This window comes from Mus pahari, chromosome 3, assembly GCF_900095145.1.
Source record: "Mus pahari chromosome 3, PAHARI_EIJ_v1.1, whole genome shotgun sequence".
NCBI lineage: Eukaryota > Metazoa > Chordata > Mammalia > Rodentia > Muridae > Mus > Mus pahari.
The window spans coordinates 90,498,514-90,512,424 of NC_034592.1; the positions used below are offsets into that span (position 1 = coordinate 90,498,514).

At 40.8% G+C, this 13,911-nt stretch overlaps 1 protein-coding gene across 1 annotated transcript in view; it reads left to right on the top strand.

Annotated features, from left to right (window-relative positions):
• Dcdc1 (doublecortin domain containing 1) overlaps window positions 1–13,911 on the top strand; it is a 360,393-nt gene that overhangs the window by 339,586 nt on the left and 6,896 nt on the right. Inside the window, 3 exon segments of the mRNA XM_021194912.2 lie at window positions 390–491; window positions 6,374–6,510; window positions 7,701–7,877. Coding sequence (XP_021050571.2) covers window positions 390–491; window positions 6,374–6,510; window positions 7,701–7,877 — 416 coding nt within the window.

The following is a 13,911-nucleotide window of genomic DNA, read 5'->3' on the forward strand; positions in this document are numbered from 1 at the left end:
GACGACCTGTCTGCACATTTTCATTTTTAAGAATTGCACCCTTTAGGCAGTAGGTAGATGTTTAAAAAAATGAATGGTCCCCAGCCAGGCTTTCATCACAGCCAAACAGTTGGTGGAAGCAGGAAATGAAATATGGCTATTGCATATGGTAAATCTATACAATAAAGTAGTTTTGATCTCATTTCTGGACCGCCTCTTTCCATACAGAAATGCCCTAAGCTCTCTCATCTTTCAAATGAAGTTTCTTTTAACAGCCCTCACCTCCTTTAATTACATCTTTCTAATTCAATCTGTCTTTTAGAGCAGAAAGTTCTTTGTAAGTTACTGGTGCCTATGATAAATTACTTTTGATAACAGAGCACTATGCAAAGCATTAATTTTTATTGTAGCTTCATGGAAATCAGAAAAATTAAAGAAACAAAACTGGCTGAAGAGGGACAAAATTTTGGCTGATTTGGACACCATGAAACACAAGATGCGACAGTTGAAAGGTCAGTATGGAAGACACTTGTCATCTTGCTTAATTCCAAATGTAGCAACAGCTACCAATAAGCATTTTCTACTGCTTGATACCAAAATAGGTACCCAGTACATGCTCTGTAAACATTATGCTATGTAAGTTTAAACAAGGTATAAAATCTCTTAGCATAACCATTTAGTACTAATTTTGTATCTGTAAATTTTATATTAAAAGGAACATATACATACACTAAAAAAAATTAAATGTTGTCTTCCTTACTTTTGAAACACTCCTTTAACTGACATAGTAGAGTCCTTAGTAACAAATAAAACAGTACCTGGGAATTTAAACAAAGTCTTTTTGTTATTCTTTGGCATTTTATTGATGAGGAGTAAAGCTTATTTATAGGACATTTTTCATTTCGGCAGTTAGGACAAAGCAGTACTAAAGTCTTCAAGGTCAAGGTCAGCGAGCCAAAGACTCATCTTAATACAACATAAGATACACTTTTCATAGTGGAAGCAAACAATAGGCATTGTGTGTCCTCTTGCGCCGTTCTCATAGAATCTTAGGTTCCTGACTTTGTGCTATTCCAAGCATTTGAAACACAGTTGATTGTTTAGAGAAAATCATGGGCCTGTGGACTTGAGTCGAGAGGAAGGAATGCATTTAGATCTTTGTAATCAGTATGTAGGAATTTTGACTTTTGATGGTGTCTTTCAGACACCATCTTTTGTCTGAAGTCTATGAACCTTGCTTCAGCCACAGCACACAAGGTTCTCAGTGTGAAAGGCAACTCTGGTTGTGGAACAGTTGATGTCTGTTCCTTGTCTATTCTGCGCCCAATGTCATCTCAAGAACTGACTCCAGCTTTGAGAGAAAGCATTGAAGACTGATTCAAATGTCTGCTCCCCATTGGCACTTGAGTGTGCCAGGGACAAGTCCAAACTAGAGCTGTCCTGTCAATCTAATGCCAATACATCCCTGTCCCCTCTATTTGGAGGAGACAAAGTCTATCTCCACCATCGGCCCAGGCATTCTCTCAGAGGAACCTGCAAGTAATTCTTGTTATCATGCTCCTTTCCTTCCCCAAGCAAGTCTTTAGGAAGTCCTATTAACTTTTTCATCCATCTCCAGTGGATTCCAACTTCCTTAAGTCTGTTCTGCTTAGTGTTTGTCAACTTGACAAAAAGTGACTTGCCTAGGAAGAAGGAACCTTAATGAAGGATTGTTTCCATCAGATTGTCCTATGGGTACATCTTGGGGCACTTCCTTGATTAGTGACTGATATGAGATGGCCTGGCCCACACTGGGCTGTGTCACCTCTGGCCTAATATTCCTGAATTTTATAACACAGCAAGCTGAGCAAGACAGGGGAAACAAGCCAGCAAAATAGTCACTGCTTCAGCCTTCAGCCCCCAAGTTCCTGCTTTGGTTTCCCTCTATGATAAGGCTATGACTTACAAGCCATACAACTCCTCTCCTTTCCAAGTTGCTTCTGGTTGGAGTTTTATCTAGTTAGCATCAGAGAATCTAACTAGAAGAGTCTCCATGGTCTTTATTCAAATTCAAGCACATCATCTATTGATTGGGATAGTAGAACAGTTCCTAACTGGTCTACCTGCTTCAAGTCTCACCTGCATCCATTTTATGGTCACCAGCTTTTGTTTATCTTCTCCCCACACCCAGAAAAGTGGGTCTTTTTACTCACTCACAATTGTGGAACTAATAACAATACTGAGCACCAAGTCACCAGTGAAGATGACTTCCATTCCTGGACAACAATATGAGAAATGGAAGATAAACCTCAAATAAATTCTTAGCCCTTGAGAGCTGACAAGTGACAGATAAAGAGTAAAATAAATAAAGGGGGAGGTGGCCCTGGGTAGGGAGAGGAGCTACTAATGGGAAATAGCTGTATCTTTTCCGGGAATGAGCAGATACTGGCTGGAACTCAGGCCCCACTTCTCTTTCCACCTCCTATGATTCCTTTAGGTTGTCACCATAGCAGCTATCAACTGTACTGGCACAAGACGGGTGTCTTGTAGTATGGAGATGGGATTATAATAAAGTCAGAGGCTGCCTGCAGAGGGCACTCTGGCAGCCAGCAATTTCAATAAGCCTGGATTACAGCTGTATATATGATCCTCAAAAGCACCTAAGATTATGGTGGGTCAACAGTCGGCCCACCATCTCAATACTCAGGTAATGTGAGCAAGGGTGAGACTCTGGAATTGAATTGATCCTCTAAAAGTGTGAAGGAGTCACCATAGTGCAGACGTAGGATCTGCTGAGGTTGCCTAGCATCCTTAGTAATAAAGCTGGTGCTTCTCAGTGCAGACCTTCATGCTCGGCCTCTCTGGAAGGTCTCCTGTCTCCTTGCTTGGTACCCTCTTTTTGAATTTTCTTTTAGAACCCTAGGCTTACCATATGCTTTAAAAAGTCTGGGCTCTTGAGAAAATTTACTTCCTTCTACTTTCAGGCTTTCTCCCTCTTACCCTCTTGGATTCTCCTTCATTGTTATTGTTAGTTGTTCGTCCTAAGGGGTTTCCCCTCCCCTACACATTCTACTCCTGGTGTAAAGCAGTTTGTTACATCCTGAACTCCCTCCCCCATAGCCCTCAAGACATTATTTTAATTACTTGTTCATGGGACTGTCCCCTTTAGGTGAGAAATGTTACACCCTTCTAATCTGTTTCTGACTAGTTGTAGAATGATTGAAAAGGAAAAAAAAAATGAATAGAATTTCAATCCATTCACTTCAGGGAATTCTCCAAGCTTCATTTCTTTATTGACTTAAATCAGTAGAAAGAAACATATGGAAAACAGCGTCTGGCAGAGTTGCTTCTGCTGAATCCTGCTTTTATATTATGTCTTTAACTTTTACTATAATTTGCAAAAAGATATCTAAATGTAACTTGGTACCACTCACAGCACCAACACTGAAGCAGTCTATATTTGGTTGGTGAATATCCATTGTGGAGTTATGCAGAGATGTATTTTTCTCTTCAGATTCAATGCTAATTCTTATCTCCACCTAAAAATTGGTGTGTGTGTGTGTTGTGTGTGTGTGTATGTGTGTCCTGCTTTTACACATAAGTTAACACATAATTGCCTGTCTTATTCTGATGAAAGCCCTATATTAGTTGGTATTATCAAAATAAATCGTAACCAAGTCTTAGCTCAGGTAACTGTAATTCATATTTATTAGGGTTCTCCCCCCCCCCCCGCTGCCAATTTCACAATATGCACATGCGCATGTGTACACACAGACAGAAAGAAAGACAGAGAGAATTAGCCTCAAAATCATGATCCCCTTGCCTCCTAAGTTCTGGGAGGATAGGCATGGATCTCTGCTTCATGCTGTACATCTTCAGGGTTCCCTGAAACAGGAATAATGCAAGATGAGAACAGTTGTTGAGCTGTCTGTTCCCCACTATTACAGCCATTGGTCATTGGAGAATGTCCTATGTAAAAAGCACTTCATTAGGCTGATTGTACTTCATTCCTAAGCATGATCAGTGCTATTAGCAATAGTAATTAATGTGTGACCATTTTGAGTTTATGTAGCTAATATCAAATAGGTATTACGTGGTTAACCCACAATAGATAATAAATATTGATAACCTAAGAACACAGTGTATTTCCTGACTTGACTTTTAAAAACGAATTAAACTCAAATCAGACCAAAGTATCACCCTTGCTGTATGTGACCCAGGTAGGTAGATGTTCTAATCAGAATCCGTCCACAGACACAGATATTGCAAAAGATGGGTGTCCCAGTAAGGGATGGAGTGAGAAGAAGTGAGAAGAAGGACAATATGAAGCAATAGCAAAACACTCCTGCCCTCCAGCTGGAGGAAATTGGAACAGGAATCCTCAGCTTGTTTTACCCAACTTCCAGTAGGAGAAGCTGTCTGCGGTCCGCAGGCTGCACTCACTTGAAATGGAATACTGGGAGCAGGGAAGGGGCATGTCTCCAATAGCAAACTCGTGGCTATCCCCCAATACCGTGTAAAATAAAGCAGAATATACGGAAACTAAAACGAGAAGATAAAGTATTTTATACACAACCCCTTCGCTTGGTTTCAGTTTGTTATTCTCACGTATGTGAATTGCGATATATTATGAACGCCTTTCCTCTGACTTTTCCTGAACATTGCTTGCTGCATTTGTTTGCTTAGGACCTCAAGAAGCAAGGTGACAGAAATAAATGCCAAATAATCGATTTCCCTGGTTCCAGGTTTCAGCTTCTGGCCCTCAGCTGTGCAAATGATATGCTATTGCTGAACTCTTTTTATCTGGATAAAATTTGAATGTCTAAGGAGCATTCTAAATATGATATTTGTTGGGATAATATATGTTTCACAAGTTAGTATTGTCTGCACAGAGTGAAAAAAATCGGACAAAAACTATGTTTTTTATGGATTTGTGTCGAGCATCACTCCAGTGGTCCACAGCACTTTACCTAGAGATGCTACTGCTGCTGTCCCTCACTGACTGATTGGTCCAGTCATGATTTTCTGCACCCATAGATGACACATGAGATGCTAGTGGGCACAGTGTGCTCCAGCTTACCAAACACAGCATTGCAAAACTTATTTTTATTGCTGGATCTTCTCATAAGTTTTAGCTGTGTTCATCACCTCCATTAATCCTGAATTATTTTTAGAGTTTTGTCTGTAGGCATCATTGAGAATCTTCAAATCAACAGGGTCTTCAATCAAAGTTGGGTCTGCACTTCATTTCATAGCTTTTGTTGATCCATCTGAGTGTGGCCTCCTCAAAACCTCTTGTCACATCTCAGGCCAGAACCTCCTGCCAGTTTCCCCTGTCTCGGTTTGTTTCTTGAATGCTGGGAGTTAACCCCCTAGCCTTGAGTATGCGCAGTAAGCCTGCCAACATTGGGCTGTGCCCTCAATACTTTGCTATTTAATTTTTGAAACTTTGAAACAGAGGCTTGCTAAAATTGCTCTAGCTAGCCGTGCGTTCACTCAGACAGGCTTCAAACTAGCCATCCTTCTGCCCCATCTTCCACGGGAGCTTCGGTTCCTGTTATTCATACGCTGTTCTTCACAGTTACAGTTTATAGTTATAATTGTTTTCTTGCCATTTGCTTTTGCTCCTAAGTTTGAAGCGTAGGCTTGCTGAAATGCACAGCCCCAAAATCCACAACACAAAACGGGACTTGTGTGCTTCAGACATTTAGAGAACAGTTAAGAGATGCAGTGCTGAATGGACGTTCAGCTCAGCAAGAGAAAGCAGTATCATATAAACACGACTCTGGGAATGTTTTACAAGGATTCAAAGTAGTCTACTTGAAGAAATAGAAATGTTTGAGTCACCACACTTAATAAATTATGCCCGCAGTTCCTCAGAATACAGTGTTCCAATAAATAGTTTCTCTTACTCCAGACTTTTAAACAGCAAAAGGGCTCAGCAGAGGCCTCAGAAGCGAACTGTGCGCATGGGGTATTATTAGATAGAAAAAAGGGGGGGGCTCCCATCTCTTCTGCTAATATTATTTTAGAAATGCTTAATCCCCAGGCTGTGAAGCTAATTGTGTGGGAAGTCTTGTTATTAGTGCAAAGAACAAAACATATGTTCTGAGACTGGGAAATATGATGGGAACTGAGTAAGGTCATGAATTCTATTTGACTAAATTACTGCTAAAGCAGACCGCAGATGTCTTGCGAGAGCCAGGTGGAAGTCAGCACGCTATCCTCCCCTTCCATCTGTAGAGTGCTGGCCATTTAAAGACCCATGTTTTCATATTGTTAAATATTATCACCTTTAGGCAGCTTGGCTTCTAGGATATTTTTAATATTTTAGCCTGCATAGAAAGTCAACCTAATTCCTCTGAAACTTGAAAGCCTAGCCTCAGAGACAACATCTCTTGGGACTCCTTTCCAGGACGGCGAGTAGCATCATGTCAGCCAGCCACGATGGTTCCCACACAAAGCCCTCTGCAGCCAGTAGTGGTTGAAGGAGGCTGGACTGAGCAGACTCAGGAGGAAATGAAACTCATGGAACTGATAAGACAGACAGAGGTATGTTCCTTGGGATACCAGACATTAAAGACCCTACCTCTTTTAGCACCATTTAAAAGTGTCGTGTTGACTTTTTAAAAATCATGCTATTAATATGCTCTTGGCAACTGAGCAGTTATGACCACCATAAGCATATGCCAAGCACTGAATTGGCATTTGGAGAGTAGGAATCCTGGAGACAGCCAGCTCACATGAACGTCTGTTTTGTTTGAATGGAGACCAGAAATTATGACCTTAGCAAAGACGAGAAAAAGACCCAGTGGATACGTACAAAGGTAATTACACTAAGTGTAGTCAAGTTGAACCTTATGGCTTCATCAGTCATGATTCCTAAGGGTCTGACACAGTACGTAAAAAGAGCAAGGAGCACAAAACTGATTACAATGGAGACATTCAAAAGAAAGAAGATGAAAAAGTGGTTTCAGCCAATTGGTTAATCAGTCAAGATTGCCAGGCATAAAAAAGTTGATGAGAGAAAGGTCAGCTGTTGAGACAGGACTAGGGACAGAGACTGGGGAAAGCCTCTATGCTTCGTGAACTTTTTTAAAAATCAAGCTATATGTTACAGGGCTCCTTAAATTCATGATGTATGTTCGATGCAAATTTTAAGTGTGTATCCAAATCAAGGTGACTGGGATGAAGAACTTAGCATTGCTAGAGACTTCATACCTAGCCAAACTAAGGATAAATCCCAAGTCAGGGAGCAAGTGACCAAGCATTGAACTAGGATATGCTTGAGCTAAAGAGCTGCCAGGCGAAGCAAAAGGGTGGCAGGTGCATTTCAGAAACTTGTGAGCTAGGACTTGATACACACAGTCCCCTAAGCATCACTTAGCTAACGGAAATGAAGCCCTGGTTCTAAATCAAAAGCTCACTTGTTAGTTACAAAGACATCTCCTGTAGGAAGAACACCGCACACGTGTCCGGAAACAATTTTCTCAACATTGCAAATGAGCTAAGTGCTTTGTCAATGTGAATCTATCCGTGTTATTACCTCAATAGCTGTTGACACCTTTAGTGCTTCACGGAAGCAAGGAGAATTCACCCAAGTGAATGTTAGGAGAGGCCTGGGCTTACTAGAGTTGTTTCAGTATAAATCGTGATCATGTGGCATTTCTGGTTTCTATCATGTTTCATATGCATACCAGATTGTTCTCCACAAGTAGCATTCTCTGGGCTCTCCTCAACAGGCATGCCTTTCTGAAGGCCAAGAACTGCAGTCCAGACACTCTCTAATCAGAGCTCAACGTAAAGCAGAGGGGCAGCACAGCCTGTACCAGGCTCCCCAAGTGAAACGCGTGTGGGCTTACCAGAATGGAGGCAGACGTGCCGACGGCACGTATGTCCAGGCCCGTGCTCTGTCAGAGGTAAATCTAATGTGAATATCAAGTAGGGCTGGAATCCGACATCAGCTTTGACATCTCTAGATTGGTAGATCAGACAAGTTAATGAACTTTTCTGAACCTCATTTTCTCATTTGTCCGGTGGGAATCATACTTTCCACACAAGGCTGATCAAATTATTAAACCAGCTCCATGTGTGAACATGAGAAGTCTAAAGCTATCTGATGCGTGTGCGAATTCGAATATTACAAATGGCCAGCAGAGAACAATGCCAATTGCATGGACTCCAGACCACGACTATAATTTAAATCACTTAAGAGAAGGTGTGGTATCTCAAGCTTCTAATCCCAGCACTTGAGAGGTGGAGGCAGGAGAATGAAAAGCTGAGGATTATCTTTAGCTAAGATATTGAATTTAAGGCCAGATGGGGCTGAGTGGGACCCAGTTTATTTTTAATAGTTATAGTAATAATTTAAAATAGTTTTTCTCATTCACTTTGAATCTAACTCACAAAAGAGTTATTTCTACCCCGTGTTGTGAATTATTCACTAGATACATTCTTTATGGGAAAAGAACTGTAGTTCTTAGAGAAAGCCTGTCATATTCTTATAACTCAGCATCCTGGATTAACAGAATTTCCGCTTTGCAAAGATAAATCAAGTGTTGGCTTAGAAGGAGGCAAGCAATTGTTCATGAATTGTAATCTGAGGGATATAAATCTAAAGTTTGACATTATCTTTAAATGTCTTAATATCTTTATCTGTAAAGTTTGCCTTCATCTTTAAGTGGAAACTTGAGGCAAGTGGGCTCACCCTTCTGTTCCAAGGTTGTTTCTGCTGCAATGGTTCTGCTGATAGTGCCTCGCACGCCCTATTTTGTGAAGTGTTTGCATAGACTTTCTTGGGAGGAGAGAGATTCCCAAAACTAATGTTGTCAAAACAACAAAACAGGGATGGGAGGCAGGAGGACATAACAGACGGGTCTACGGTTGCTCATGATGCTGATGATGGCTCTGGAAAAGCAGAAGCATCTCAGCTAAGCCCCGCTCTAAGGCTGCTCCAGCCTCCAAGGAAGAGAGCCTCTTTTTGATGATAGAACCAGGGACGCAGCAACATCTCAGGAGTTGAAGGGCTAACCTGGGGCACTTGAAGGCTAACCTGGGGCACCTGAGAACCCAGGAGAAAACGTAAAGCATTCAAAGTGAGCAGTAGATGGAAAATGCTTTGTACACCTCGAGGCAAACAGGAAAATGGGTACTGTCAAAAGATGGGTTCCTAGGAGAGACACCGAAGTGTGGCTAAATGTTCCTCTCCAAAAATGGTCTCTTCAGAAGCCAGAGTCAGTGCCATTGATGCTTCTGAGAGAGCACTTAGCCTTGGCAATCATGCAGTGAAAAAATACGCAGTGATAGAACAGATCTTGATGATAGGAGGAAAGGAGACTATCTGGCACAGTGTAACAAAACTTACAGGGAACTTTGCAGAGAAAACACACAGAAGCTGGCTGTTTGATCCACAGGCTTCACATTTTAGAGTAAAAAAGACACTCCATATCTAGAGCTTTGTAACCTTATACCTTTTCTGTACATGGAAGCCATATTGCTAGAAGCTGTGAAGTCTCACTGTAACTTCCGTCAGTGGGTAGACTTTTATATGCTTTTGAAGCACAACGTAGTTGACAGATTAAATCAATAATAGACAACACTTGATGAATGATATCATTAAATTATGATGTCAGGATGACAAAGACTCCTTACACTCAAAGACAAGTTGTTTAATGTAGATTGTTACATTACCAAACAAAACAGTCCATTATGTAAAAACAAGTATATGCACTTTAATGACATTCATAGCAATATTGACTACATTTGACAAGTTTTTTAATTATACACTGTTTTTTTTTCTTATTTTCTTTAATTTTAAGTTAGCATAAAAAGTATTAGATTGGATTCTCCAGGGAGATTTTATACATTTGTGTGCCATGCTTTGTTCTCAGTTGCTCCCCCACCACCACTATCCTCTCCCACACCAGGTCCCCACTCTCTTGTTCACTCCCCAACCATTGCCCTTCTACCGTAGTTCCAGTGGCCTCCTTCCTTCCAAGTAAGTCCTCTGTTTTGTTTTCCTTTCACATGTAAGCCTTAGCCCTCTCTATCTCTTATGTCCCTTAAATTCTATTCCATCCCTCTCCTAACCTACTTTCTAGTTCCATGACCTGAAAACATAGGCACACACATATATGCATGTAAAGATATAATTTAAAAATTACATTCCATGTAGAAGGACAAACACGCAATATTTGCCTCTCTGGGTCTGACTTATAGACTTGCTTAATGTGATTTCCAGTTGCATCCACTATTCTGCATGAGTCATGATTTCATTTTTCTTTATGGCTGCACAATATTCCATTGTGTATGTTGTATACCACACTTGCTCTCTCCGTTCATCTACTGATGGGTGGACAACCAGGCTGTTTCCATTCCCTGCCTCTTGTGAACATGGCTATGTCAGTACCTTGGTGGTGTGCTGGCTCTGTCTTTCAGCTGGCTACCTATGCTGGTAGAAGTGGGTCATTTAGGTCAAGTTTTCAGTTCTGTGAAGAGCCTCTGTATTGATTCTCACAGTGGCTGCTCAAGTTTATATTCCCATTAGCCAGGTGTAAGGTTCCTGCCCCACCCCCAATTTGCTATTAATTTGTTTTCTTCATGACAGTCATTCTTATTTCCCTGGCAGCTAAGGATAGAAAATATATTTTAGAACATTTGCTGGTCACTTGCATTTCTTCTTTTGATAACAGTTTATGCAGCTCATTAACCCACCTTTTGATTGAATTATTAGGCCTCAGCACTGAGGTGGGTGCAGGCATAGGACCTGTCTTTGTATTTCATGATCTATTAAGGCCTAACCTGAGGATAGTCCCTGCTCTCAGGCCCACAAGGTAGCCAGTTTTTATCCATGCACTCTGTTTTGATATAGCACAAAGCCACTGTCCTCTGAGTCATACGGTGTGATAAAATCAGATTGTTCTCCACTGTTGACTATATCCCTTAACTAGATTTAAACCTCATGAAGACTTCAGGCTTGTCCTGAGGGTGAAATTGCCTATTTCATCCGGGTTTCCTTTTAGAAGCAGTTTCTGAGTCCTCTTCTTGGCCAAGGAGCGGTACCATGACAGCTACGCTCAGCTTGCTCATCTGAGTAATGACATGTGATGCCTTTGCTCTTCCCTGGGAATGTGTCTTGCTTTTATGGATTTCAGGATCAGCTCACCTCTGCTCTCTTTTAAAAAATAAAGTCTTGGGAGGCAGAGGCAAGCAGATTTCTGAGTTCGAGGCCAGCCTGGTCTACAAAGTGAGTTCCAGGACAGCCAGGGCTACACAGAGAAACCCTGTCTCGAACAACCAAAATAAATAAATACATTAATTAATTTAAAAAATGAAGTCTATTTTTTTTTTATTATTCTTAGCCTCTCTCTGCCAGCTCTCCCAGAAGTAACCTCTAAGCTGTCATCTTACTAGGCTGTTTACTCAAGTTGAAAAGAGTATGAAAATATGTCCAGGCTTTAAATGGGTACAGAGAAATTCATGCTCCCATATTGATGGAAATTGAACTTTTAAGAGAACAATTACTTGATTGTGAACCATAGAAGCAATTATGCTTCTGAATGTCACCATGACAACACAACAGACAGACTTTTGGGAGAACTTGTGTTAGCTCATGGTTCCAGTCATAGCTGGAAGTTCATGACAGAATTCATGACAACAGGAGCATGTTCTGTTATTTCTCATATTTTGGCAGACAGTAAGCAGAGAAAAAAAGCAGGGATGGCCATGTCCTCCAAAGGCCTACCTGTAGTGTCCTACCAGCAAGCACTGCCCTGCCAACGAGGCCCCATCTCTCAATAGTTCTACTAACTGCTGCCACCAGGATGAGGACTAGGTGTTAAAGTCCATGAGACTGAGGGGCAACATTTCACACTCAAACCATAAAGTATCCCAAGAACATCTTTTACGAACTTACGCAAAGTTTGTTTGGTAGAAATATTAATCACAGAAGTAGTTTCAATAGAGATAAAGTAGAGATAATTTTAAAAGTTATCCATTGGAAATTGGTTAAATGAATTATAGTCCATAGGATGGAATATCATAACTCAATTAAAATCAGCTTTAAGAGAGAATAAAAGCAACAAATATGGTTGAGATACACTAAGTAAAATAAACATAATCTAAAGCATGTGGAATTTATACACGTACATGGGTAAATTGAAAACAGCATTGGAGGACTTAACTGCTCTAAGCATTCACTTTGTATTGGGTCATAACATGGGGTAGTTTTACTTTTCTTCCTTGTGTGTTTGTGTAGTCTGTGTAGTTTTTTTTTATGATGAAAGAAGATTGTTCTTATAGGATACAGAACCCAGTCATCTTCTAAGAGAAGGGCTAATATATCTGATGAAGGTCAAATTAGTAGAAGTTCAGTAGGGTTTGCTCACCTGAGATGAGGGAAAAGTGTAAAAAGGAATCCATTGACCCCTCCAACAGACCTTGGGAAAGGTCTAAGCATCAACAACTTCAGCAGGAACAGTAGCAGGTTCCATGCAAAGGCGTGAGTATTTGAGTTGATGTAGTATGATAAATAGATGTATCCATATTGAAACTTGAGCATCTCTTTAGAGTCTCCATCTTCACCTATGTTTGAATTAGGAATTAGGACTTTAACCTGAATATTTGGGGGAGGTGAAAAATTGTCTGGAATATTATCCCAGACTAAAATGATCAGACCATAGTTTTTCTTTGAAAAACATAAAGGGCTTTGGGAAAACTGGGGGAAACCATGCCATCTTGGTATGAACAAGCATTATTAGAGAAGTTTGTCCCACCCTTTTCCTTTCCCTTGCTATATGCTGTTTTAAATTAGGAGGCTGCAGGGAGTCTTGGTGGTCTGTTAGAAACCTGTCCTCACAGGCTATCTAGCTGTAAGGAACACCTCTGGAAAACAGACTGTGCAGGAAAGGAGGCAGCAGGAAGGAAGCAGCAGGAAGCTCAGATGTCTCACAGGGGGCTAGCTAATAACACATTGCAAAGACACTGGGAGTATCCACGGCTGGACATTTACTGCAAGGATGGGGAACAGGCACATTACAAAGTGCTTCACTCTACTGCCTTCAGTGTCATGAAACCCCCAGATGGCATTGGAGTCTCAGGCAACACAGACTCTCTCTCACTACCATGGCTATTGTGGGTGATTTAACCACACACTCTTTGACCATTGCTAGAGCAACACTCATCTTCAGCTGGAGTTGATTTATCAGTCATCAAAGCACCAGGAAGCTCTCTCTCCAGGGCCAGTGGCTCTCTTCAGGACCAGCATCCTTTTCTGACTTACATTTGCCCAGGACCTAGTCTGAGACATTTGTCTTCTCCAATCTCTGTGATATGTCTGGTATCAGAGCATCTTAAAATCTCCATGTTTGTTTTCAGCTAAAGGATGGCTCTGAATGCTTTGAGAATAAGAAATGGGTCTTTTCTCTTGAGATCAGCAAATGCCTTGTGCCCACTCATACACACAGTGGGTCCAGATGTCACTGTGCCCAGCTTGAGGAAACCTTGTCTATGAAAGCTATATTTAAAAGCCAGAGCATAGGTAGAGGCGGGCTATTTATAGAACACTGGTTCTTTACTGTGGGTTTTTTTTTCCACAAAATGATCAATATTGACTTATACTTGTCAATGTGATAAAAAGTACATGAACAGACTTAAATCCTCATGAAACACTGAGACTTAAGATTGTCTCCAAGCTTATAACCTGAATGTAGTTGTAGTGAAAACACTTTATTTTCTAGTTTATTTTTAAAAGATGTTTGTAAGCTCATTGACTTTGCCTCACTGAAAACCAAGTGCAGTGGGCATATATTTGACTTCTGTTTTACCTTTGTGATGCTTTTATCAAGTTACATTCATTTTCCCAAATCTAAATAAGATACATGATTTCTGTGGGTGAGGGGGGGACATCATCTAAATGGTAAGGTATTTTTCTTTTTACTTTTTTTGTTACAGCTT